This window comes from Argentina anserina, chromosome 7 (assembly GCF_933775445.1).
Source record: "Argentina anserina chromosome 7, drPotAnse1.1, whole genome shotgun sequence".
Classification (NCBI taxonomy): domain Eukaryota; kingdom Viridiplantae; phylum Streptophyta; class Magnoliopsida; order Rosales; family Rosaceae; genus Argentina; species Argentina anserina.
Window position 1 is genome coordinate 22,121,429 of NC_065878.1, and position 26,346 is coordinate 22,147,774.

The 26,346-nt window shown below is 38.8% G+C and overlaps 2 protein-coding genes, 1 long non-coding RNA gene and 1 pseudogene across 3 annotated transcripts; 3 read left to right on the top strand and 1 right to left on the bottom strand.

Annotated features, from left to right (window-relative positions):
- Positions 1-1,201: 1,201 nt before the first annotated feature.
- On the top strand, positions 1,202-3,187 carry LOC126803830 (uncharacterized; annotated as a pseudogene).
- Positions 3,188-5,431: 2,244 nt separating this feature from the next.
- LOC126804165 (uncharacterized) lies at positions 5,432-7,588 on the top strand. The gene is made up of 3 exons (XR_007673134.1): positions 5,432-5,577; positions 6,030-6,093; positions 7,322-7,588. It is a non-coding gene; the product is annotated as an uncharacterized LOC126804165 (long non-coding RNA).
- A 1,747-nt stretch (positions 7,589-9,335) lies between these two features.
- On the bottom strand, positions 9,336-11,761 carry LOC126804122 (protein HOTHEAD). The gene is made up of 5 exons (XM_050531897.1): positions 11,674-11,761; positions 10,930-11,577; positions 10,432-10,829; positions 9,481-10,034; positions 9,336-9,399 (listed from the first exon to the last, which is right to left on the bottom strand). The coding sequence occupies exons 1-5, from the start codon at positions 11,759-11,761 to the stop codon at positions 9,336-9,338; spliced, it is 1,752 nt and encodes a 583-aa protein (XP_050387854.1).
- Positions 11,762-22,545: 10,784 nt separating this feature from the next.
- Positions 22,546-23,362, top strand: LOC126803831 (sorbitol dehydrogenase). The gene is made up of 3 exons (XM_050531558.1): positions 22,546-22,706; positions 22,870-23,082; positions 23,263-23,362. The coding sequence occupies exons 1-3, from the start codon at positions 22,612-22,614 to the stop codon at positions 23,360-23,362; spliced, it is 408 nt and encodes a 135-aa protein (XP_050387515.1). The 5' UTR covers positions 22,546-22,611.
- Positions 23,363-26,346: the final 2,984 nt, after the last annotated feature.

The window sequence follows — 26,346 nt, forward strand, 5'->3', positions numbered from 1 at the left end:
AACACCTGAAAAATTACGTACGATAATCTCACATCATATCGTACCATTAAAATCACACAAGCACAATTTTTCTGTTACCGAAATAACTATTTTTAATGAATTAATAACAGTATGTAATTTAATGAACTATATATATATATATATATGTATTTATTACCATTATACTATATATATACGTAGTCCACTAAGTTATATACATGTTGTAATTCATTAAATAAACACACTTGCAAAAATGTTGAATCACCACGAGGGTAGATTCGTAATTCAGTGAGATTTTACTCACCTTATTGACTTGAGCGTAATTCCACAATTCTCGATGCTAATTTCCTTTCCTCGGTTTAACGATCACCTTAAAAGAATAAGAAAAGAATTTAGGATCATTTCGTAAACCTTTAAATGCCGAAGCAGTAATAATCGGTTACTGTTCAGCAATTTTCGGTTTTACGAAATTACTGTTCACTGGTACTATTCACTGTTACTATTCCCGGATACTGTACGTATAAATATTAATACGTATTTCTGTACGTATAAATATTATATACGTATTTCTGTACGTATAAATATTAATACGTATTTCTGTACGTATAAATATTAATACGTATTTCTGTACGTATAAATATTAATACGTATTTCTGTACGTATACGTACGATTTAAATGTAAATACAAATTTAGTAAATAAAATTTACTAAATTACCTTTTTACAAAATTACTTTTTACATTTACTGAAAGTAATTTATATTTACATTTACCGAAGGTAAAATTTAATTACATTTACCGTAGTAAATAAAAATTACATTTACATTTACCGTACACAGTAAATTACCAAAATGCCCTTCTGTCAAAACTGTTTCCACCGCCTCACACGGCGGCGCGTGTGGCACACGCGCCACCTCCGGCCGGCCGCGCGTGGGGCCCACGCGCCGAGCCCAAAACCGGCGCGTATCACGCCACCGCCACCCCAAAACTTCTCCTCTCTTCCTCCTCCACCTCCCCACGGCCTCAGGCCGCCCCCTACACCCTTCACGTGCCCATACGCGCCGCCTAAGGCGGCGGTAACCTCCCTTCGTCATTCCTCCTCCGATCTCCTAAACCTTAACTCCAATTCATCCAAAATTTCACAACAAGCATCACAACAATCCAAATACGTAATCCCTCACCTCAATCGATGTTTTGAACCGTCGGATTCGCCGGAGGAGCTCAATGAAGTCGCCGTGGAGTCTCGGAATCGATGGGAAGTGGTTGACGCCGCTGCAGCCCAAATCGAACGTCTCCTCCTGTGAATTCATGTCGAGGGGTGAGGGTGAAGCTCGCCAGAATGCCTCCTAGCTCGCATGGTGCCGGCGACATCGAGATCGGCGGGGCCGAAGTTATATGACGTCGTCGCTGCTTATTCCCTGCCTAGGGTGGGTCGCTGCTACCACCGGTCGACGTATCTTGGCCGTGCGGTCTCTTTGCCACCGGCGGTGTCAAGCACGGTGGCAGGTGGAGGGAGATCGCCGGCGGAGTGAAGGAGAGGGGAAGGGATCGGGGAGAGAGAGTGAGTGCAGAGAGAGAAAGGGGGAAAGGGGAGGCGCGGGTGTGGTTTCCTGAAATGGAAACCCTAGTTTCATTAATTATCTATTTATACTCGTTTCCAAAATCGGAAACAAGCTTCCGACGTTAATAACTTCTACATACATCGTCCGATTAGAACGCGTCACATATCCATGAACTCGTATTGACGAGTTCTACAACTTTCGTGAATGAAGTTTTCGCAAACGATCGACAGAATAAAAGTCGATATAAACGTTACGGAATTGTAACGTTTTTCAAATTAAACGTTCCGAGAACGTATCCGTCGCTCGTTTTATAACATCGCGACCAATCACATTCATTCATATTAAAATTCCAAATTTTATAGAATTCAAATCAAACTTAAAATTGTTTGAAATTTAGGGTTATTACACAAATGAATTCATTAGTTATATTTGTGTTTTGTTAAACTCTGTCAGTGATCTCTTTAACTTTTCCCCTTATCTTTTGGTTTATCAGAATGGTCAAAGTTGCCTAAGGACCTATTGGATTCAGTTTTAGGGAGATTAGAGTTCACTGGGAGATTATCTGCGATTGAGTATTGTCTGTAAATCATGGTATCGGGTAGCAAAGGAAAATAAAAACGTATTTGTTATAAGGGAATGTTGTCATCCTCCTCCAATGCTGTTAATTAATACTGGTGAAGAAGATACATGGAAGGTATACAACGTCATGGATAATAAGCTTCTTGATCTGCAAGTAAGAGTTGCCAAATACTCGATTTTGTGGATGGTTGATATTTGTGGAGAATAACTATGCAGTTACCTTGTGAATCCAGTCTTTAGGTTTAGAGGGAGGAGGGAGAAAGAAAATTCAATTATCCACCTTCCTTCATTGTTGCCCCCTATGCTATAGTTTCAGCAGACCCGAATCACCCGATACTGAACACAAAAGAATGCATTGTTGTTGTCATAACTCAGCCCGATTGGCAATTGGCTTTCATTAGACTCGGAAAAGACTCAACTTGGACCTATGTTGATTGGCGCTACCGTGCTCGTGGATTTCATGACGTTGTTTTACTTGGAAATAAGTTGTCTGGTGTTCAATCTAATCAGAGAGTTTTATCCACTAAGATCACCACTCGTTTTCACTCCGGCCTAAAATTATCTGCCGGCAGCTTTCAAACAGATTTTTGGAGCAAGAAGTATCTACTTTATTCAAATGAGAAAGATTTGTAGTTAGTTCTCAGATGTATGACGTTTAAGGATGCGTGACGTACGCTGAAATTCATAATTTATAAACGGAATTTCAATAAGCGTAAGTGGATTGAGGTAAATACTTTAGCCTTTAGGTGATGTTACTCTCTTTTTGGGCGATAACTCTTCATTTTCTGTGTCCGCATCGAGTTTCCGAGGATGTCTACCAAATTGCATATACTATAGGTCTATAGCCACAATTGTACATCCCATGAATACACTTTGGGGATGATGGTCCTCATGATTTTGGCGTGTATGATGTTGAAAGTAAAAGGTTTTTAACCATTGACGCAACACATATTTTAATTTTAGCCCGGTTGAGCAAGCAACCACCGATTTGGATTTTGTCAACATTTCAGCTTTAAAATTTATCTCTCTCTTTTTCATTTCCTCCTTTGGTTGTACTGTTGGTTTCCCGGATCAATGTAATAATGTATATTGTATTGCCTTTTTTTCTTCATTGAAGCACAAATAACCAGTTCAGTATTTATTTTTATGGTAACACGATATGACTCTGCCATATTAATTGTCATGTTAATCTACTATAAATCAATGTATGTTATACATCTCACATTCAACGGTTGACAACAAATATTATTTGTCTAACCCCACTCACAAAATAATATTGACGGTTTGATGTGAGATATATAACATACATTGATGTATATTATAATTTTTTAATATTATAACCCTCAAATCTCAGTAGCGTGATTCTTGTACCCAGTACCCCACACCTGACTATTTCTAGTTTTCTATAGATTTCTTTCCGAATATGGAATGTAGTTTCCATTTGGAAAATAGTAATATGAAATGTGCATGGTTGACCATTCACCACCATATACAAGTTAGATTTTTTTTTTATCTATAACTTCAATAGTTCTACCTTTGGCATCAGAAATTCCGTAGTCATACTGATCATTATTTAGTACTCAAGTCGCTCTTTGTCGTCTTTAGCTTTGTTGCCACTCACTAGTGTTCTTCTCCAGTTATCTAAGTGTCCAAGTTCATTAAGCAAAAATCTTACGAAATTTCATGAAATCAGAGCATATATCGTGAAATTTTGCATAATTTTGAAAAAATCTAGCGATATTTCAGAATTTATTGATTATTTTGGACAAAATCTAATTGGTAAGACAAAGATATATCGATGTGTGGAAAAAACGAAATTATCGCGATTATTTTGGCGATAATCTCGATTTTTCAGACCTTAGATGAAAATGTAGAGCATTGATCAAACTCAATTTTTTGCTAAATGAACTTGGACACTTGATTACTTAATAAACTCATTTATCCAGCATTCTCTCCTTAATCTTTTTATTCTTCACCCCCTCACCATCCCCATTCTTCAGCATTCTCTCCACCTTCTTATCCAGCACTTCTTGTTCCATTCTTTAGCTCTAGCATTCTCTCCACATTATCCTTTTTGTTCTTCAAAAGCGCTAATTGTTCTTTTTCACCTCCTCACATTCCCATTCTTCATCCTCTCTAGCTCCATTCATCCTAAAAAATCAAAATTATTGCCGAAATTATCATGATAATTTCGTTTTTCCCACATCGAGGAATCGAACCCCACTCCCTTCATAATTAGCATACCGACTTAGCCGAACGGCTAAGCTCAATTATTGTTCATTTACGATTCTACATATTATATATTTCCTTACTAATTTGAAACTAAAAATCTAGTAAAATGTTTAATTCCAACTACTTTTTTTTCCTCCTAAAAATAACTACTTTTTAGTAGTGACACTTTGGTAAATATTAAAACATAAGTAGTAATTATAGTAGTATAGTTATATAGTTATTATTTTAATTAATTAAAAACTATTTTTATCTTAATACACTCCTATATAAACGAATGAAATCACCCAAACTATCCCCACAAATCAATCATGTAATTTTATGTTCAGCGTATCATACTATCATTAGTGTGTGTGTATATATATATATATATATATATATATATATATATATATATATATATATATATATAAAGGGTGATGACTGATGACCTACCCTTCATTTGGGTTCACGAACTAAAAAAAATACTTTAAAAGTAAATCTTTAAAAATTTGTAACAACTATTTCATCTCAAGTTAATACAACTCACTATAGACCAATGCTAGTACAAAGTTTCCAATGAAATTGTAATAACCCGAATTTTTAGAAACTAAATGTCGAGTATTTTCAAAGTGTTAAACTTGTGAAATTAATTCAAGACGACAATTGGAGGTTTGCGACATTTCGAAACGAAAACGGAAACGTTCTCGGATCGTTTAATTAGAAAACGTAACATTACCGCAACGTATAGATCGACTTTTATTCCGTCGCTCGGTTGCGAAAACTTCCTTCACGAAAGTCGTAGAGCTCATCGATACGAGTTCGTGGACACATCACGCGTTCGAATCGGACGTCGGACGCGAAAGTTATTAACGTTGGACGTTCGTTTACGAATTTAGAAATAGTATAAAAGGAAAGAGAGGAGATTAAAAACCAGAAAATCAGCTCGGGTACTGTTCACCCGAGCTCGGGTACTGTTCACACGACCCAAAAACCTTCTCCAGCCGATTTCTCCACCATTCGACGTCGCCTCGTGTCATACCACATATCAAACTAACGGGCTCGACGAGCTCCATCTTTTGGGCTACGCCTTGCATTCCGGCGACAACCACACACGGTGTAGCAACCGCCGGAAGTTACTGATGTGGCGGCGCCGCCTCCTCCGGCCACCATGGCTCGAGATTCTTGGGGGGTTTTGCTTGTCTCAGTCCCAGCAACATTCCCACAAAAGGAATCGAGCCAAATCGAAGTGTAAGTACCCGAATCAAAATTTCAATTTCTAGGGTTTGTGAATAGTGCCGATTTTATGTTCTTCGTTGTTTGGACTGTTTAGACTCGGATTAAGACCTTGGTGTCAACTAGGAAGTTGTTGGAAATGTTGTTTAGGTTGTGGTGGTGAAATTTGGTGATGATTGGTGGTGGTCAGTGAACAGTAACGCCGAATGAATAGTAACTAATAGTGATATGTAACAGTAACTGTGAATAGTGATCTGTAATAGTAAATGTGAACAGTAGCGTGGTAAAACAGTACTATGAACAGTGTTTTGGTAAAAACCGTAACTGTGAACAGTGGTTTAGTAAAAACAGTGATTAGTACATGAACATTGTTCCGTGAACAATGTTTTATGAACAACATTTAGATGTGCTGAACTCGTCACCTGATATTTTAAGTATCATTTTCTAAGCATTTATCGTGCTATTAGGTGACTGACGAAACGAGTGAGGAAATTACTTTCAGGGTCGTGGAAGTTGCACGCAGGAAAGAAGGTGAGTAAAATCTCACTTATTTACAAATCTACCCTTGCGGTGATTCAAGATTTTGCAAGAGTTTTTAAGATTGAATTACGACACCTATACAATATAGTGGATTACATATATATCGTATAAATGGTAATAAGTATATATATATATATATAGTTTGCTATATTATATACTGTTATGAATTCATTGGAATTGGTCATTTCGAATGACGAGAATTAAATATTGAGCATGTGATTTGATTTTTGTACAATATGAGGTGTGATTATTGTACGTGGTTTTAACATGAGTTTGTTAAAATGTTTTGTCTTCGGACGAGTTTTTGTCTTCGGACGTGTTTATGAAATATGACATGTATATGATATAATGGATTATATATATATTGTATAAATGGTAAATATGTACATATATATATATAGTTTGCTATATAATATACTGTTATGATTTTATCGTGATTTATGTCATTTCGATGACGAGATTTAAATATCGAGCATGTGATTTTGATTTGTACAATATGATATGAGATTATTGTACGTGATTTTAACATTGAAATTGTTAAAATGTTGATTTGTCTTCGGACATGATTTTTGGTACAATATGATGTGAGATTATTGTACGTGATTTTAACATGGAGATTATTAAAATGTTGATTTGTCTTCGGACTTGATTTTTGGTACAATATGATGTGAGATTATTGTACGTGATTTTAACATTGAGATTGTTAAAATGTTGATTTGTCTTCGGACGTGATTTGGTACAATATGATGTGAGATTATTGTACGTGTTTGGTAAGTCGGAACCTAGCCTTTGGCCGGGCGAAAGTTACGATACAGTTAGAGCTCTAGTCTGTCTGCCTTAGTACTGCATGTGAGGTAACGGGTGGTTATCTGCTCATGGGTACTCAGATTGTTTTGGATGTTGGGTAGCGGGTGGCTATCCAATATCGGCGGTGTATTACGAGAGGGATAACAGATGTGTACCAGCGTTCTTGGTACCCGTAATATAAATGCATTTGTGTAACCAGAAGGGTTAATTAATTTCTCATGAGCGTGTTATTTCATATTTCTTTGGGACGACCAGATGGGCCGTCCATTGACTCATGAGTGTATTTATATTTGTTGATTTCTGGATTTTCGTATACATTAATATGCGAGTTATATTTTCATTTTACTCATACGAGCTGTAAAGCTTACCGGGTTTGTGTTTACAATCCCGGTGCACCAATTCGATGGTGTAGTGGATAACTCCGCATGTGTGGATTAGCGGGAATTGACGGACCGCTCAGAGGACTTGAAGTTATTTATCTCCAGCTTGTGTGAGGATTTTGTGTGACTATCTTGTGAGTTTGTTGTGAGGATTACGCAATTCCATTTGTTATAATATTGAATTATAATTTGGGTTGTAATAATCGGTTTAACTGAGTTGTATTTTGAACTCAGAGATGATCCGCTGTGGCATTTTAAATGATTTCGATTCGTTGAAATTGTTTGGTGTTTAACGACTTTGAAATTTTGAGTTTTTATGCTCGAAATTTTAGGGTCGTTACAGAAATATAATAGATAATTGATCAATCACATTAATCTCTAATAGTTTCATTTTATAATTTCCATGTTTTTCTTTAAATTTCCATCAATTTTATCAATAATTTTTCATATTGATATTTCCTCCAAAATTCCAATTTTTGAACTTTATAAATTTACATGGAGAGGTTCTATTTTCACCTCTTAAATTTCTAAATAGACCTCTTAAATTTTTGGTAATTTTTAAAATCCTAATTTACCTTTTAAATTAAAAAAATGAAATTAAGATGGATTCGAATATCTACACAGAGAGAAGTGAAAGGAAGAGGATAAAAATTCTAGTAAGTAGCCTTTAATCATACACATGGATCGTAGGATAAACATATTGATCTATGAAATCATGATACAAAATTTTCATATATTGGTTGTAAGCTTGATCTCATCATAGTTTTCCTTCTACCCGTATTTCTTCTTGTGAAAATTTCAAAAATTTGGTGTCTCAATAAAATTTGTGAAAAATTGTATTTTGTATTCTAATTGATTGCTATTTATTGTTTGGATTTTTGAGAATTTACCTTCCTATTTATCTGGAATGATTCTCGAAAATAATAGTGAAGAACAAAATTATAACAAAAGGAATAATATATAGGAAGTGTAGATAGTAATGATATGGGGTAAAGCTGAAAAACTTATGGAAAAAATAATTGATGGAGGTACAAATAGCAATAAGAGATGTGCAACTAGAACCTCCCATTTACATGATCACCGAAATTTTAATCCTTGCTTTCATTTAGTCTGTGGGCTTCCATCACATTTACAATAATGGGAGGGTCGAGGCCCATTTTTGGCCCATCAATGACAATGTTTAAAGAAAGAGACCCGATTTGATAGTTTAGTTTGCATGTACAGTATAAGCAATAATTTCATCTATGTAATTCCCTCCTAAAGTATTGTTTTGAGCTCCCGATAAAAACATATGATTATAACACCTTCATACATGACGAACTCATGAATATTATGTATCTTAATCTTAATATCGAAATTTTATTGGAAAAGAACAAATAAGTTACAGATCAAGGAGGGTTCAACAAATCAAGGAAATAAAAATTGTTTAATAGGGACGAACAGTTCCTTTGATTTGGAGGGTTCAAGTGTTCACCATCTTGCGCTCCATGATAACCTCAATCTGGCTTTTACAGATCAACATCATACACGTTATGCTTCTTTCAAGGTGGTAATCATTATCCCTCAGTCTGGCTTTTACAGATCATTTAAGCAAAATGATCACAATTGAAGAAAAATAAAGACTCGCTAGCAGAGGAAATTGTCTGTGGTGACGGAGAGTGGAAGTATGAATTAGTGTTGAGAAACATTAGAGATTGAATTCAGTTGAACATTGATTACGTTCATCCTCGCATCCTGACTACATTATTCGATGTACCTAATCAAGCCATAAACCGATAATTTTTATTTTCACTGAACAAGACAGCAGCTAGCTGGGAGTTGAATAGTATTAATAACAGTGTAATGAGGGGGCCTTAAATCACATATAATGAAAACGGTCCATATAGCATTGCTCATATTTCTACAATAATAGCTTGCTTCACTAGCTAGGATGATCCTCAGTCCTACAATATTCAAATTAGATTTTAAGTTCAAATCTATATAATAATCAAATGTCTTGAAGAAGTGCACTTGATCAATAGCGCGTCATTGACATTGTGTACTCGATCAATTCTTCTCGTCTGCTTTTCGGGATAGGTATCTCTCATGAACAATTCTTTCTCCCACATACCTACAACACAGGAAAGAAATTGATTAGCAACCAATTACTATACAGTTTCATGTTTATGGATGCTTAATCGTATATACTTGCCTGCCAAGCATCATAACAGTAGCTTGAGGATTAGTTCCTGGAGTGGTATGAAATGTGGATCCATCAACAACCCTAAGTGAATCAACACCAAGTACCCTGTACTCTTTGTCCACAACCCTCCCAACTTGGCAACCTCCATGATAATGCCAAATGGTCATAACCGTGTCTATGCAAAATTGTTCCAAGGAAAACATTGCATTTGCATGTCTTCGCCTATTGTTTATCGGCAAAGTCAGCATCAGGTTTATGAGAGCTTCGATTGGCATGTTCTTATAACGGAATCTCGAAAAGGCTTTAGAATTGACCACACTGATAATAGTCCTCATACCCTCAATGCACTTCCTCAGGTCTTCTGTCTCTTTGAAGTAGTTGAATGTGACAAACGGAGTGTCATCAGGATCTAGGTTCCTCAGCGCTAGATGACCTCTAGAGAGTGGACCTGTGATTTTTTCGAGTATGACTCCAGCTCTGAGGGTCTGATTCACAACTGCGTTTACTGTATCTGCAGCTATCGCCATGGCTTCTGGTACAGCTTTGAAAGGCTCATAATCACCCTACAAATTCCAATCAAGCAAATGCTCGATCAATTATCTCTCTATAATATTGGACTCTGTAGACTAGAAAATTTGTTTTTGGCTTACTTCGATCAAAATTGTAAAACAAAAATCAAAATATCACAATGTTATAGTAAACACTGCTCTTAAAAAACGTTAAAACCAGACTTTTGGCCTCACCATATTGTAAGTTGCACTTCAAAATAATTGGGGTACGTGGTAAACAAATTAAGCAAATGTACGTAGTTTGATGGAGGTAATTTGACTAGCTGGCACCCTTAAATTATCGCTACACCCAATTTTTAGTGTCACTAGTCACCCTATGATTAAATATTTTTTTAGTAATTTTTAAAGACCCAAAATCTAAAGAAAGATAAATAAAAGTTTATGAACTAACCTGATTCAGTATGAGACGAAACCTTTTAGCAAGCCTTCGAGCCAAAGGATAAACCAAGCTCAACCCGCTAGCTCCTTCAATGTAGGTATCAAACCTGGTTATGCCCACAACTTGAACCAGAGACACTTCAACCGGCAGAGGTGACGGAATAAGGAGGATGTTCATTGGGTTATCAGCCATTCCTTGCCCCACTAACGGCTGATCCACCACTACCGGAATACCGTGGGTCCGAAGATGGTAACCCGGGCCGATACCACTCAGCATCAGAAGCTGAGGGCTCCCAATAGCTCCAGCTGTTAAAATGATCTCATTCTTGGGATCATTGTTTAGGTAAGCTTGGTGCATCGCTCCATTTGCATCTTTATAAATCACACCATAAGCTTGCGGCCTTCCCCTTCCTGCATTAAACATATCAAATTAATGTCCCATGTCAAGATAATGTCGTACCCAACGTGTTTACTATCACTTCATTTGGTGAACGTGGTATTATACTCTTACCGGGAATGTGTCTAAATAAAATTTTGTGCACAATGGCATGCAAATAGACGGTGATACTGCTCGCGTCTGCATACTCAAGCAAATCCGCGGCGGTGTGTCTGTGGCCTTCCTTGTCGAAGATGGTACCTCCGACTTTAGTACCGTAGGAATGGTTGAACGTAAAGCCATTGTTCGGCAACACTCCAACTTCAAGCAAGCCGTCCCTTAGAGCAGTTTCCCACTCCATTAAGGGAGGTTGAAATGCCACAACTTGTTCAACCCATTCATAAGCCTGTTCGACCAGTTTTTGGTTCCACCCCGCTTCCTTGATGTAGTGCGTGCTGGCACGTGAGTAAAACCCGGCGTTGACGGCAGAGCCACCACCGAGGATGCGTGCCCTTGCATTGTAGACACCATCCTCGGAGGTGAAGGGCTGTGCCGGAGAAGTGGGAGATTTGTCGAGAAGAACAGAAGCGAAGTTGCCAATGTCAGTGATGTTTGGGTCGGTGTAGGGCGAACCACCACGTTCCAGGACTAAAACGGTTGCTCCTCCGTGAGAGAGAGTTGCAGCTAGAGGACACCCAGCTGTACCGCCACCTACGATAATGTAGTCGTAGAAAATCTGTGGAGGAGCCGACGTTGCATCGTTCACAAATGTAAAGTCTGGCGCTGCACACACAAATTAAGTAAAGAAAGAATATTTGTGTTCTTTTATCTTATCAAGCTAGTCGTAAGTACGTGAATGTCAAACATACAAATCCATACCTTTGTCCGAAGAAGAGAAGCGAACAAAGAAGAAAATCCAAGAAAGCAAAGCTCCAGAGAATGATCTTCTCCACCATCTGAAATCCATTAATTCTTGACACATTGATTCTGACTGTACGTACGTGGTCTCTCTAAAGAGCTAGCTATATATTACGCACAACAAGCCAGCTAAACTGGTCTCTTCTTTAAATAAGCAGAAACCCTAAGGCATAGGGACCGAACGTTCTTTGTGCACAAAACGAAGCCGACGTTTATGCCAATTTCCCGCACAATATTGTAGTTGAACAACATTAATATTCAACTGCTCATGTAAAGATACAATGTCTTTGATTAATTCTGGCACCATCTGGAGCACCAATCATGTAGACCTTTATTTATTAGCTCATTCACTCGAAGAACAAATTCAGTATATATTTGTTTCTCAGGATTATTAAGCACATTGACATACGATGCTAATGGTATGGATTAGCAGCGGCTAGGGAATCCATGCCCTATCTTACTACTTCTAGTCGATCAGAAACTGGAAAGGAACGTAATTACAAGAGCACCAACCACATGGTTTAATTTTCTGATACATGTATTTATTGAGATCGATGATTGCCTCAATTCTAAGGAAGCTTACTCAATAGGGAAAAGAAAAAAATGGAGAACTATCTATTTAAGGTTAATTGGATAATTGAGTCTTAATTGTCCATCCACCTGCTCTGTGCTCTGTCCACCATAAAATAAGAGGGCAATGCTTTAAGTTTTTATGATTCAAATCAAACTCATTGACTGTGACTAATTTAAATGTGGAGCAAAATTATATTATAATCACGCTTGCACAAAATTTACACACACTAATGACTTTATGTTCTCGAAGTAAACTACAGTATAACGGAGCATAAGATTAGAGTCTCATAGTCAAACGAGAACCGACGAATGTAAAGACTTCACGATGTAAGAATTACCATCGGTTTCATGTTAAAAAAGCTCCTGCTAATTGTGCAAAAGCATATTTACCTACCTATCACACTTACTTTCACTTCACTTAGTGGGCCGGAATGGAAGACATTTAAAATATTGGGCCGGAGCTTTCTCGGTCATACTCAAATCTCAACTGTTTCCATGCAGGCGAGAGAGTCATGGTTATCCATACTTAGGGTGTTCGGTGGAACGAGGCATCAAACACGAAACATGTAACTTAAAGTGGATAACGCAAACGAATTATTCGGCGTATGGTCCATAAACCTTCCACGTTTGTTTACGGCAAACCAATTCATATAGGTTTTTATAAATTTTATGTGGCATGAATAGCCATTACACACCATTCCGCTGATAACGACATCATGCAAGAGGTTATGAGCCTAGACTCAAGACTAGCATGCGACATAAAACTATTCTTTAGTAATAAGTGAAAATCGAACTAAGTTAACATATTCTACGACTTATACGAACATATCAATATGTATTGTTCTACACTAACAATAGAAAAATAAAATACTTGTAAAGGCCCAACAACAGACCAATTGAAAACCATAAAAACTAAAAAACTAATTGGACCAAGGTCCATACCACCCAAACAACCAAACAAAGCCCAACAAAGGCCCAACTCCCAGACCTAGCAGTCACAACCACACCTCACACGCTCATCCGCCGCCGTGAGCCGTCAACGATGTACCACGTACGAGCACCCATCGCCGAAAAAGACATAACACCAAACCACCATGAAGAAGAAGGAAAACCTGCAAACATGTATATCCGACGCCGAAACGGTGTGGAAAACTGCCTTCAAGCCGCCAACGCCCATCCATGATGCCAAGCCCCGCCTGCTAGCACTGCACAAAAACCCCTCCATGCCTGCCTTCCGGAACCAATTCGCATGAGGTGTGGCTCCAAACTTGCTAAGATCTGAAAGAATATGAAACCATATGTGTTGAAACTCAATTATAACACATCTATAGGGTGGAGGACATCATCACCCATCCGGCAGCGTCAACACAACGTCGGAGACGGCCACCACACAGGTCTTGGATGGTATGGTGGCGGCTTGCTTTAGAGAGAGGTTTTAGGGTTTTTGCGGTCTCTCGTATAAGTTTATGACAGGCTTTTTAGTTGAGTTGGTTACATCATAAACCTTCCAAGTTTAAAACGATGATGCTACCTATATAACCCTCCGGCCATTTTTAGATCATCTATGGATGGGGCATGATCATATCTCCCATCCGAAATGTATGCACAACATCATGCTGAGCTCCCTCGAAGAAAAAAGAAAATATTCCTGGTGATCCTAAATCTACTAGACATTATGAATCAAACACAAAAGAATCGAATTAAACCAAGAATTAATACAAAAAAAATTTAAATTAAATCAAAAACCAATTAGTTCATTCGTGTTTTGACGTACAGTCGGACATATCATGTTATGATACTTCATACCTTTTTTTTTTAGAAGAAACGTAAATCTATTAATCAAAAAGAAACCAAGTTTACATCAGTTTGTAGCAAATCCTCTAAGAACAGGGGGGAGAGCTGAAAAGATTACAACAAGGCCTATTAAACAATGCCCATTTTGCAAGATGATGAGCCACAACATTCCTCTCTCTATAAATATGTTTGAAATGGGAAGCCGACAACTCAGAAAGAAGAGACGATATGTCACCATAAATCAGTCTCAGATTAGGATTCACCCCTTGAGGGTCAGATACCGCCTCAACCAATTGCAAGCAATCTGTCTCAAAACGGACAAGGGAAAGACCATGATCAGCCACTATTTTACAAGCTTCCAAACCTGCTAGAGCTTCCACATGGGTTGTAGAGAGAATAGAATTAACACTCAAAACCATACTAGTCACGTATGCACCATTCCCATCACGAACTACAAGGCCAATGCCTCCAGTACTACTGGCATAATCATAGGCACCATCCAAACAAACGCTGTACCAACCCGGAGGTGGTTTGCACCATCTAGAAACAACTCTTGGGTGTTTTTGAGGTTTGACATTGGCAGCACGATAACTATTTAGCCATGTTGAAGCACCCAACCTAATTTGATGAGATTGACAAGTAATATCAGACCAAAACAAATCATTCCTAGCTTTCCATGTAAACCACATCAATACTAAGAGCTCAGTCCAGCAATTGCCTGAAAGAGTAAGAGAACATCTTTGCAGCCAAGTAATAATAGAATGATACTTCATACTTGAGTTACCATAATGTTGGTCTTTTCTTTCATGCGCACATCTAAGCATAGTAAATTTCATGGCGTCAATTTCTTTTCATAAAATTCTAAGCTGCCTACTTATGAAATAGGGAAAACATGTAAAAAATTCAAAATGTTGAACTTGGTAAAACGTCAAACGGTCAAAAGTGTTGAATTCCTTAATTAGTTGTTGGATGCTGATCGATGAGGCTGCTCTCGCTATTTTCCGAGTTCCAACTGCATGCTCATACCTTTTGCCTACCTAATTATTAATTTAACTGTTTTACCCAGGAGTTAATATTTTACTTAAAGTTAATTGATAAAATCTGATGTGTTCTTCTCCAGAAAGAATTCTGGATGTACATACAGTCAACACATGCTTCTCCCAAGAACAAATAGCCAAAGTGAAAGAGAAACCGAAAATGAGAACAAATTGGGAACAAATAGTTATTCTTCACGATAAAATTCACTACTTTTGTTTCAGCCCTATTTCGAATTGAATGAGTCAAAGTTTTAACCGAAGGCCATGGAATAGCCAAAGACTGAATTTAACAAAAGCAACAGTATGCATGACTTGTCTTAAGGATATTTGAATGATACAATCAAGGCTTGTAGAAGTAAAGAAAAAAAATTGCAGTGCACTAGTGAAGAGAAAATTCGAATTGCACTATTGCAGTACTGTTTTATTGGAAATTAAGAAGATCGATATGGCAAGGCAGAATTGGGTTTCTAGCTATATGAAGAGAAAATTCATTATTCAGTTCTATGTATATATGATTTACAACTTACAAAGCTGCTATGGCTATGGAGAAGATGATCGACCGGGTAGACTAGTCTCTCAAAAGTACAAGTTTCTAATATATATATTATATTATGAAATGAAATTTACAAAATCTTGAAATTAAACATTAGAGGGTCTGGAATTAGGGGTGATCTTGATGACGAGTCCGGGAAAGACATCATCCGGGTCATGGATATGCGGGTTGCGCTCCACGATGAACGGGTCTCCGCACTTGTCACTGATGGTGTTGAGGGTCTCACCATCTCGGACGACATATATTTCGTCGCAGGGACGGTTCATTTGCAAGAACTGTTTCCCACGGAAGGAATCATCGTCGACTGTGGTGGAGTTCGTGCTCTCTCTTATAGAAGCCAAAAGGATTAGAGATAGTAGAACTGTAGCGCAGTACCATGAAGCTGCGTCCGCCATGGATGAAGGTTTCCTGGTTTTCAGAGCCATACAAGAGAGTTGGTTTGGATGAATGAAATAGAAGAAGTCTGATGATGAGTTTGTGTCAATATGTGTAAAGGCATATATATATATATATATAGAGAGAGAGAGAGAGGGAAAGAGGAGTTTATCATTTATGAGAGGGCGGGAGAAAGGGTTTTTGGTCGTTGCGTTGAGGGATGGTTTGGGTTCAAAGAGGACTTTGAGGGTCTCCAATTTGAGAGTGAATCGTTTAATGACCTCCCTTGGTTGGCTGCCAAGGTTTTTATTACTGAAAAGAACAAAATTAATATCAAATAGTTTTAAGATTTCGTATTAAAGGTGATTCAGAAGGGATTTTGTTTTCCTCATAACGTACATTTAAGGTCGATGTACTCATCATCGAAGAAAATAGATGACGCATGTTACTTCATCATGAAAGAAAGTGATAGCGTCATTCATTTATCAAAACCAGATTTAGAGATTTACTGATCTTCTTCTTCAATTCTTATTTTTCCGGCAAAACTCTTTTTCCGATTCTTGATTCATTTTCGTTTTTTTCTTTCCAATCCAAAACTTCATTTGCTGATTAATCAACCAATCCTGTCATTCTCACTTTTCCATTCAATATTGGATTGTTGATCTGTCTATTAGTCAAAGAGGCTGCCATCTAATATATAAAGATAGAGATAGAACTTCTTCGCACGAGTTCTTGTAGTAGGAGTACTAGCTAGAACCGTTGCATGCAACTTATAAAACTAAATAATTCCAAAATTAATCCATTTTTAAGGGCATGTAACTAAGAAAAAAAATACACAAAATCGTATAGCAGTTGAGATGTGAGAAAGGATTGAAGATAGGTATGTAGTGGGGAGAGGAAAATGTGGGGGTGGCAATTCTAGCGTGGAGAAAGTGGCGAATTGCGTGAGGAGATTGTGGACTTTCCCCACTCGCTCACTACCTAGAAGAAATCTGTTACTATCATGTATTATACGTCATGATCGATCTGCATAAGAACCCTCAGGCAACAAGCAACCAAACCCCGGTCTACCGGCCAACTGAAACCAAAAATTCTTTCGATCACAAACTTGTACAAATTAATAACCGTGTTATAGTCTTTGGCATTCTAGTCACCAAATGGAGTTTGGTTCTCGTTTTGGAGTTTTGCTTCCTGGCGTGCACAAGATGCAATCATATGGTGATCATATCGTGTAAATAAAACAAGTATAAAGGTTGGCATAGGGTTTTTCCGACCATCACAACCATGGTAGTATGGTAGATAGTACGTATGTACAGTGTATGAGGTTTGATCATACACATATTACCATGCAAAGTGTCGAGGAATTTATAAACCGTAGCTGCAATATAACTTAAGCTAGACAGATCCGGTAATAAATGCTTAAATAAACACTAGCCTCCGCACATGTGTAATATAGGGAGATGAGGAAGTTACTACATATAAAAGTATAAGTTGTGAAGGTACTGTGAAGATAATGGATAAAATTGTAAATAATTATTTTTTATATTTTATTATTTTACATAAAATACTTTTTATATATTAAAAATTTATCAAAAATAAAATATAGTTAAATGATTCTCATGTCTTTTCACATTCTTAATAGTATAGAAAAATTACCGGTGTAAAAGTAACTCTGGTAATGAACTAATGATATGCCCTATACTGTCTATCCTAATTACTCGAGTTCGATGATCATGCCAATCAGCATCGATAACCTACTTCCGGGTTTGGTATATGCATAATTAATTATGAATTAAACTTAAGATAAACGTATAGTACTGCGTACACAGCCTTGTTAATTAGCTTTCTCACCAACCTGCTATATATCATATATATTGATGGGTTTAGCCATCCAAATCTACCACCCACCAAACCTTTTGACCGAGTCCGATCCCTATAAACACACAGTCAGCAAGTATGTCAGACCTAATTCCATGAAAATCATGAATATATAAGCAGTTTGAGCTAAAGTCAAGAGATATATAAAGAGCAAGTCGGATTTAGTTATATCATGAACAGATTTTAATTCCGGCAACATGTGGTTTGTCGGAGAACTAGCAATGATGTTATGTTTAGTGCTGACCAGGTATAATCTATATTAGCTAAAAACGGATTAGCACATTTCTGATACAAAAGAATGTTTTATGAATTGGTGTCATAATATTCCCACTAAATATATATATATAAGTCATAATGTTATCTATAAGCAAAGTGTGTGTGTATATATAATTATATATATTCAATTATATTCATTGGCGGCCAGTGGCTACAGTCGTAAACTCGTAATGTCAATTATGTGGAAACATATTTCCACCACATTTTAGCACTTTAGACTTTCTGAAGTGACATGCATTTTGGTAATGGCCGGTAATTAATACAAGATTCTAGACGACAGTATGACAGATTTGTAATCAGGATATAATTAGTTAATTACCATCTCTGTGGACGACCTGATATATTAGACTCGATAAATGATTAGGATTTGTAGCCATGACAAGCTTTTTGCCATTTTGCATTGCGGCCTGCCGGCCTCTATCTCTTAGTTTTACCAAATGGAAACTAAAGTAGTTCAGAATCTCATGTTGATATCATCATATTGGATAATATAACTACAGGTGCTAGAGCAAAGAGAGATTAATGTGAAGTCGTGTTACAAGTAACGAAGTAGCTGTCAGAGAATTCAAAGATTGTGGGCTAGTGGCATGTTGAAAATTTGAAATTGTTACTCGAGTGAGCTATAGAGCAAAGTTTAATTCCAATAATTTGCATGTCAAAAAGCCCAACATAAAAACATACAGGCCCATATTTATATAATTAGACACACAAAACCCAAGTCCATAAGTTCAAATTTCGCGCCACCTGTTGTTTAAACTTCAAATGAAATTGAACAACCCGCATTGATGGTTTGAATCTCATGATCGGTGCACTACGGCAGAGTGAAAAACCCAGTGAAGCGATTCGTATGTATTGCCGAATGAACTGAGAAGGATTTGGTTGGGAACAATTTGACCATCACATTCATTTTTATAGCGGGGTTGTGGTGATTTGAGTCGTGCCCGCTAGGTGTTTGATGAAATGCGCGAGGGATATTTGGTGCCGGTGGGCCATGGTGGTATAGTCAGACCACTTCTATAAGGAGGTTTTGGGTCTCTTCAAGGCGATGAAGGTAACAGAGAATGTGAGGGCTGATTGGGCAATGATGAAAGTTTTTTTCGGCATGTATTCACTTTGGTGAATGGGAGATTGCATATTGTGAAATGCAGAATCTAAGTGCTTGCAAGGCCAAAGATGATGCTGAGCTCTCTCAATAATTAGTATTAGACTGTCTCCTGCAACTTGAGTAGAACGATAGTGGGGTTTATGTGCCTCCATCAAACATTTTCGTTGCTAATAAAAGATGTATTGATGCAACATGAGAGTAAGGAGGTTGATGAAGAAGAGAGGTATACAGAAGGCCCCCGGCTCAAGTGTCATAGAGGTGGACGGTAAGGCTCACAAGTTTCTAGTTTGGGATACTATAGCCACCCTCAGAATGAGGATATATGTAGTGTTAGACATCCTTGCTAAACAAGCGAGTCTGAAAGGGATTTTTCACATCCATTCCTGATATACTACTTATCTTATATGTTTTGACTTTTCATAGTTGAGTACATTTCCTGTTTTTTCCCCCTCAATGTCTTTAAATTAGGATGAATATTGTAATTGTAATTCCCACTGTAGTCCCATAAGTCAGATAACTATTTTCTCAAAAAGTATATTGGAGCACTACTTGGTACTTACTAGCTAGTTCAAATTGTTTGTTACAGTATCTCATCTTTTTGTTTTCTCCTCTGTTTATTTGTTTGATCAATTATCATATATTGGGATTGGGTTGTTGGATGGCTCTAACTCAACAGTCTTTTTAGAATGAAGGTAGGTTTCCGAGCATCAAGTCAACCTCTTTTCTCTAGTAACTTATTCCCACCACCTTCAGAGGGGAAGGGCTGTGCCGGAGAAGTGGGAGACTTGTCCAGAAGAACAGAAGCGAAGTTGCCAATGTCAGTTATGTTTGGGTCAGTGTAGGGATTGATGGTGCATTTGTTCCTGTGATTTTAAATGTACAGAACTTGTCTGCAAAAATGTTAGTTTTCTGTACTTTCCGGAGCTGTTAATCATTGATTCCACTGCCACCCCTATACAGGGGGCTCGCTTCTTCAAGCGGAGCTTGCTGCTTTTTTTTTTTTTAGGAGTAGGTGCTTGCTGCTCGTCAAAGCCGTAGCTTGCTTTGCTGTCTACTAAACGAGCCTTCATTGCCCGCCCGGCCCCTATCTTTAAATGTGCACTTCACGCTCCAAAGGATGAACAAAGTTATGCATAATTGGTTAAGTAGAAACTTTTGGTTTATCTATGTTATTTCATGCACTTGCTCCCACATCCCATCTTTACACTTCATTCTCTTTTACATTTCTTCCCTTCCTCCTTCAGAGTAGCCTTCTCCTTAGCACAGGCGATCTGCCTTTCAAACAATCTTATCTTCCTCTCTTTACTTATTCTATGTTTCTTTTTGTGCTGAAGAAGAAGAATGAAGGAAAGATAAGTATACGAGTAATCAGAAAAGTTAATCTTGCATCTTAAACTAAACAGAGAACAATCAGAAATTAACTTGACCAAACTACATAATCCAAATAGCACAACATGTTCACTAAAGGAAACTAACTGCTAAAGCACAGAGTCTAATGCAAAATACAATCTTACAGAGAACTCATTAGTCATTATTCATTATACAGATTGTAGAGACTTCCATATCAATCTGGGTTTTCTAAACTACCTTGTACATTTATCTTCTTTTTTTTTACTGTCCTTTCTTTGATATTGATGCTTTTACTCTTCTTCATGCTCTAGCTTCCTACACCTAGCTAACAGCAAAAACTTTGAACTCAGACACTATGTTTCCCATTAACTCTAGTACTTCCCTTTTGGCATTTCAACCAAGTTACTTGTAAGGATTGGCACAGCCCTATGAACACACAAAGATGAGTTTATCCAGATTACATTTTCTTTTTCAGAAGCCTATTGGCAATGACTCAGGTTACTACATGTGTATGGCAATGATTTATGTGCCACATAACCTGCTCATCATGGAACATCTAAATTCCAACGACCCTCCCCTAAACTCTTCACCTCTAACCCCTCAACATTAGACCCCATTTAACCTACTTCCTATATGGAAATGTACGATATCAAGGAATCAAGAACCTCTAGTAATCTACACAGAACGATACAAGATTCTCAGAGCCTCTAAATTACAAGCTATATATGGACTCTCATTGAGAACAATAATCTAAACTAACAACACACAATAATCAACACGTTACTAATCAAGATTCTCATAGCCTCCCGGTTAATGTTCTCCTCCTTATTAATACACACAAAGATAAGCTTATCCAGAATTCCAAATTCCAATTTTATTTTTAATCAGAAGCCTGTGGCAATGACTCAGTTACTCAGGTTACTACATGGGACTCTGATTATACATTGGTTAGTTTTCCCCAATAACTTAACATGTACTATTAAAATGAGTATTAAACTTCTATTCAATACAGGGTAACAAACAACCTATGCATTTAATAGGATTATCTTGCAATTTATACAGAGTTAACGTGAAGAGGATCATGTTTCTTATGCATTTCATTCAAAACATAATGAGTGTGATTGATATTTGACCCACTACATATACATTGTTTTTTTCAAAAGAAAAATATAATGAGTGGGATTTCATCTTGTGATACCAATCTATGTCAGAGTCATGTATGTCAAGTATTAGGTCGAGTCATCTAGATTATATTGCCCTCACAAATACCAATTTATCTTTCCATGCATTGCAAGTTTGTAATATAGTCGTATAGGTATGTTATTGGCTTGGAGGTGCCATGGGAGGCTTTCGTGACATGCATGTTGAAATTTTAACGTACTAAAACCTTGTTGATGCTATTTAATTGGGTTTACCCATGTACGCGAGTCATTATCTCACTACTATATTTCCAAGATTTTTATGTTCTAATGATTCTTATCCTTTCTCCAGTTTTCCGACTTTGAAAAATGGGTAAAGAAATATTAACTCAATATACTTCTGAAATTACATCTAAAAAGTTTGGTAAATGGTAAGATTCACGAGAATATGAACATACCAGTGTGCGATTTTCGTCGATATTAATTGATTGATGTGGAAACTTGCCCCCTACCCAATTTTATGATCCAAATTTTGTGATGTGGAGATTTTTGGTTTTGGCTGTGAGGCGTGGCAGAGAACAAGGGTAATAGCGACAGCAGCCCATGTAACCATGGGCGAGGGATCTAAAGCTGATGTGTAGCCTAGCTCTAGATAATGTGCGCATATCACCCACTAGACAAAGCAAACATTAGACTACACTAATTGTTGGACTTATCTGAATGTGAAATAAGCTTCTCATTTTGCTTGACCAAATTATATACACACTTTAATTTGTTCTCTCAAGAGTATCCACAGTCTGATAAACACTGATAGCAAAAATGGGCAAGGGTGGGATGTCCCATGGAGATGATCAACAAGAGAACATGGCTGCTTGGCTTGTTGGTATCAACACCCTCAAGATTCAACCTTTCAAGCTCCCACATTACCCCTTCAAGCCAATTTCCATGGATTTCTCAACCTCCATTATATGGACCTCACATTTAGCTTGTTGCTTCCCAAACAGAGAAGAAATTTGGAGGACGACAGATATTTTTAGCTTCATATCGAGCCCTTCTGACCTTGCTTGGTTTGGTTTGAATTGGTTATGAAACTATGATACAGGATGTAGATGAAGAAGTGGTTCAGATACGTAAAGCTATGGGAGCTGGAGTGGATGTGACCTTTGATTGTGCAGGCTTTAATAAAACCATGTCAACAGCTCTGCGTGCTACTAGTCCTGGCGGCAAAGTTTGCCTCGTGGGAATGGGGCACGAGGCAATGACTCTCCCGCTCACTTCAGCGTCAGCCAGGTATACAGTGATTCCAGTTGTTCAGCTAGCTAAACAGTACAAATGAAGTAATCACTTGAGCAAAATGAACATCAGAAATTAGCTATACGTGAGGATATAGCTTTGTTGAGTATTGTGAATCAAGGTGTGAATTTTCCAACATGTTTTTACTTGACAATAATGGTTTTTACTTTGACATAGGGAGGTAGATGTGATTGGTATTTTCCGATACAAGAACACATGGCCTCTGTGCCTTGAATTTTTGAGAAGTGGCAAGATTGATGTGAAGAGGAAAGGATAATCATCTACCAAAGAAAGGTCTACCAAAGTGCCCAATTTGTGGGGACTGGTGCTCTGATGGTACCAAACGGAGAGGAGGAAAGGAAATATACAGAGAAAAAGAGTAAACTTGATTAATTCATAGCTGTCTCACAAATGAGCAGGAGGTTACAATTTAAAGGCAACAACTGGAAGAAGACAGAAGACATGGTCCTAGGTGAATACAGCTCACAAGGCTAAGTCAAAACACTAGCATACCACAAAGGTGGGTGTACATAGAAGATTTAGAGGGTGTAGAGCATAAGATAGGGTGAGTTGTGGAGTGGCTCCAACAACCACTCCCCCCCCCCGAGAGGCAACCTGTCCTCAGGTGCCGAACTGTGGATAAGTTGAAACAATGTTAGCAGCATCCTCCCATGTGGCATCCTCCGCCGGGAGGCCCTTCCATTGAATCAGCCAAGTAGTAATGCGACGGCCACGGTGAGTGCGCATGCCCATATCCAAGACGCGCAGGGGTTCCCATACAATCTTGCCGGATTCATCAAACTGAGGTAAGGTGCCAGAAACTGCTGTGTCATCGCCAACTCGCTTTTTTAACAAGGAGGCATGAAAAACAGGGTGAAGTCTGGAATTGGCAGGGAGTTCCAACTTGTAAGCAACAGGTCCAATTCGTTCCAAGATTTTGAAAGGACCAAAGTACCGAGGAGCCAACTTCTTGGAGTGTCTCTTGATTAAGGACTTCTGCCGATAGGGTTGCAACTTAAAAAACACCCAATCTCCCTCATGAAACTCCCTTTCGGTTCGCTTCTTGTCCGCCATTTGTTTCATACGGTTCTGTGCCGTAAGCAAGTTGCCACGCAAAAGCGTGAGCAGTTCATCCCTAGCCAAGAGCTCCTTGTCCACCGCAGCAACATTAGTAGAGCCGGGTAAGTATGTGTCCACAGTTGGCGGTGGATATCCGTACAAAGCCTGAAACGGAGTCATTTTAATGCCGGAGTGGTAAGAAGTATTGAGCCACCATTCAGCCCAATGAATCAGCTCCTGCCACGTAGAAGGTTTGTCCATGATAAAGCAGCGAAGGTATTGTTCGAGCGACCTGTTAACCACCTCTGATTGGCCGTCGCTCTGCGGATGATACGCCGAGCTGTGGCAGAGGGTCGTACCCTGCAGCTTGAAGAAGGATGACCAAAAATGAGATAAGAACACCGGGTCACGGTCGCTCACAATCTGCCTAGGCATGCCGTGAAGCCTAAAAATGTGCACCATGAAAGTTTGAGCAATTGTACGGGCGGAGAATGGGTGAGTGACCGGTATAAAGTGTGCATACTTGGATAACCGATCCACCACTACCATTATGGCATTGAACCCATTTGAAACCGGCAACCCTTCCACAAAGTCCATCGAGATATCAGTCCAATTCTGTTGGGGGATTGGTAGGGGCTGTAGCAAACCCGGAGGGTGAATCGACTCGTACTTCTGTCTCTGACACACATCACAAGAAGCAACAAAGAATTTCACATCTTTTCGAATCCCCGGCCAAGAGAAATTACGGTGGAGACGAGTGAGGGTCCGCAAATACCCCGAGTGACCAGCTTGGAGTGAACCATGATACTCATATAATAGTTTAGCACGCCAATCAGAAGATTCAGGGACAAAGATCCTGCCCTTGTGGAACAACCTGCCGTGTTGCAGAGAGAAGTGTTTCGGAGGTGAGGTGCCCTGCAAGTCGAGCACGATTTGTTGGGCCATAGGATCTCTCTTGCAAGCTGCATCTATGAGTTGTATAGAATCCAACAAAGGTGCTGACGCCGTGGTAATTGCCAGGAACTCGTGCCGACGAGAAAGGAGATCAGGTACCGTGTTGGAGCTACCAGCCTTGTACTCAATAGTATAGTTATACCCCAGCAATTTGGCGACCCATTTATGTTGCGCCGGAGTGGAAACACGTTGATCCATCATATGTTTGAGGGGCTTGTGATCTGTGAGTATGGTGAAAGAATTGCCGATGAGATAAGGGCGCCACTTGTCAATGGAATGCATAATTGCATACATTTCTCGCTCATAAGCTGACTGAGCTTGATGCTTAGGGGAAAGAGACTTGCTCAAGAACGCTACCGGATGTTTCTCTTGGCGGAGGACAGCCCCAATGCCCCCATTGCTTGCATCGGTTTCGATGACAAATGGCTTTGTGAAATCCGGCAATGCAAGCACCGGAGCGGAGGTGAGTGCCTGCTTAAGGGCGGTGAAAGCGTGCTCGGATTCCGGTGTCCATGTGAACCCATCACGGCGGAGCATGGCATGGAGTGGCTGTGAAATGATTCCATAAGACTGCACAAAGCGCCTGTAATAGCCCGCCAGGCCAAGGAAGCCGCGAAGTTGTTTCAGTGTTTTAGGCTTGGGCCAGTCAAGAATGGTCTGAACCTTGGATGGGTCCATGGCAACCCCTCTGTGAGACACGATGTGTCCCAAATATTCCACAGATTGCAGAGCCAAAGCACACTTTGAAAACTTGACAAATAATTGATTAGCCCGTAAGATATGGAACACCTCTTGAACATGCAAAATGTGGGATTTTAAATCCGGACTGAAAATCAAAATATCGTCGAAAAAAACAAGAACGGACTTACGGAGGAGATGGTTGAAGAGGTAGTTCATTAGAGCTTGGAAGGTAGACGGAGCATTACACAAGCCAAAAGGCATAACCATGAACTCATATAACCCATCGTGGGTGCGGAATGCTGTTTTTTGGATGTCCTCCTCTCGCATTCGAATTTGATGGTACCCCGAACGCAAATCAAGCTTAGTAAAGAATTTAGCTCCGTGTAACTCATCCAATAACTCGTCGACAACCGGGATAGGAAAACGGTCCTTTATCGTAGCAGCGTTAAGCCGACGATAATCAACACAAAACCGCCAAGTGTTGTCCTTCCTCTTGACGAGTAGCACCGGTGACGAATATGGACTCGTGCTTCGTCGAATGACGCCGGTTGTGAGCATGTCGTGGAC

What these genes read in the sequence shown, in the direction of transcription:
- LOC126804122 (XM_050531897.1), bottom strand. Translation starts at nt 11,761, where the DNA reads ATGGATTTCAGATGGTGGAGAAGATCATTCTCTGGAGCTTTGCTTTCT. An exon ending in TTTATTTAGACACATTCCCG is followed by an intron (nt 10,830 to 10,929) that starts GTAAGAGTATAA and finishes TGTTTAATGCAG; the next exon opens with GAAGGGGAAGGCCGCAAGCT. An exon ending in ACTGTTATGATGCTTGGCAG is followed by an intron (nt 9,400 to 9,480) that starts GCAAGTATATAC and finishes CCTGTGTTGTAG; the next exon opens with GTATGTGGGAGAAAGAATTG.
- LOC126803831 (XM_050531558.1), top strand. Translation starts at nt 22,612, where the DNA reads ATGGGCAAGGGTGGGATGTCCCATGGAGATGATCAACAAGAGAACATG. An exon ending in CTCAAGATTCAACCTTTCAA is followed by an intron (nt 22,707 to 22,869) that starts GCTCCCACATTA and finishes TGGTTTGGTTTG; the next exon opens with AATTGGTTATGAAACTATGA. An exon ending in CTCACTTCAGCGTCAGCCAG is followed by an intron (nt 23,083 to 23,262) that starts GTATACAGTGAT and finishes ACTTTGACATAG; the next exon opens with GGAGGTAGATGTGATTGGTA.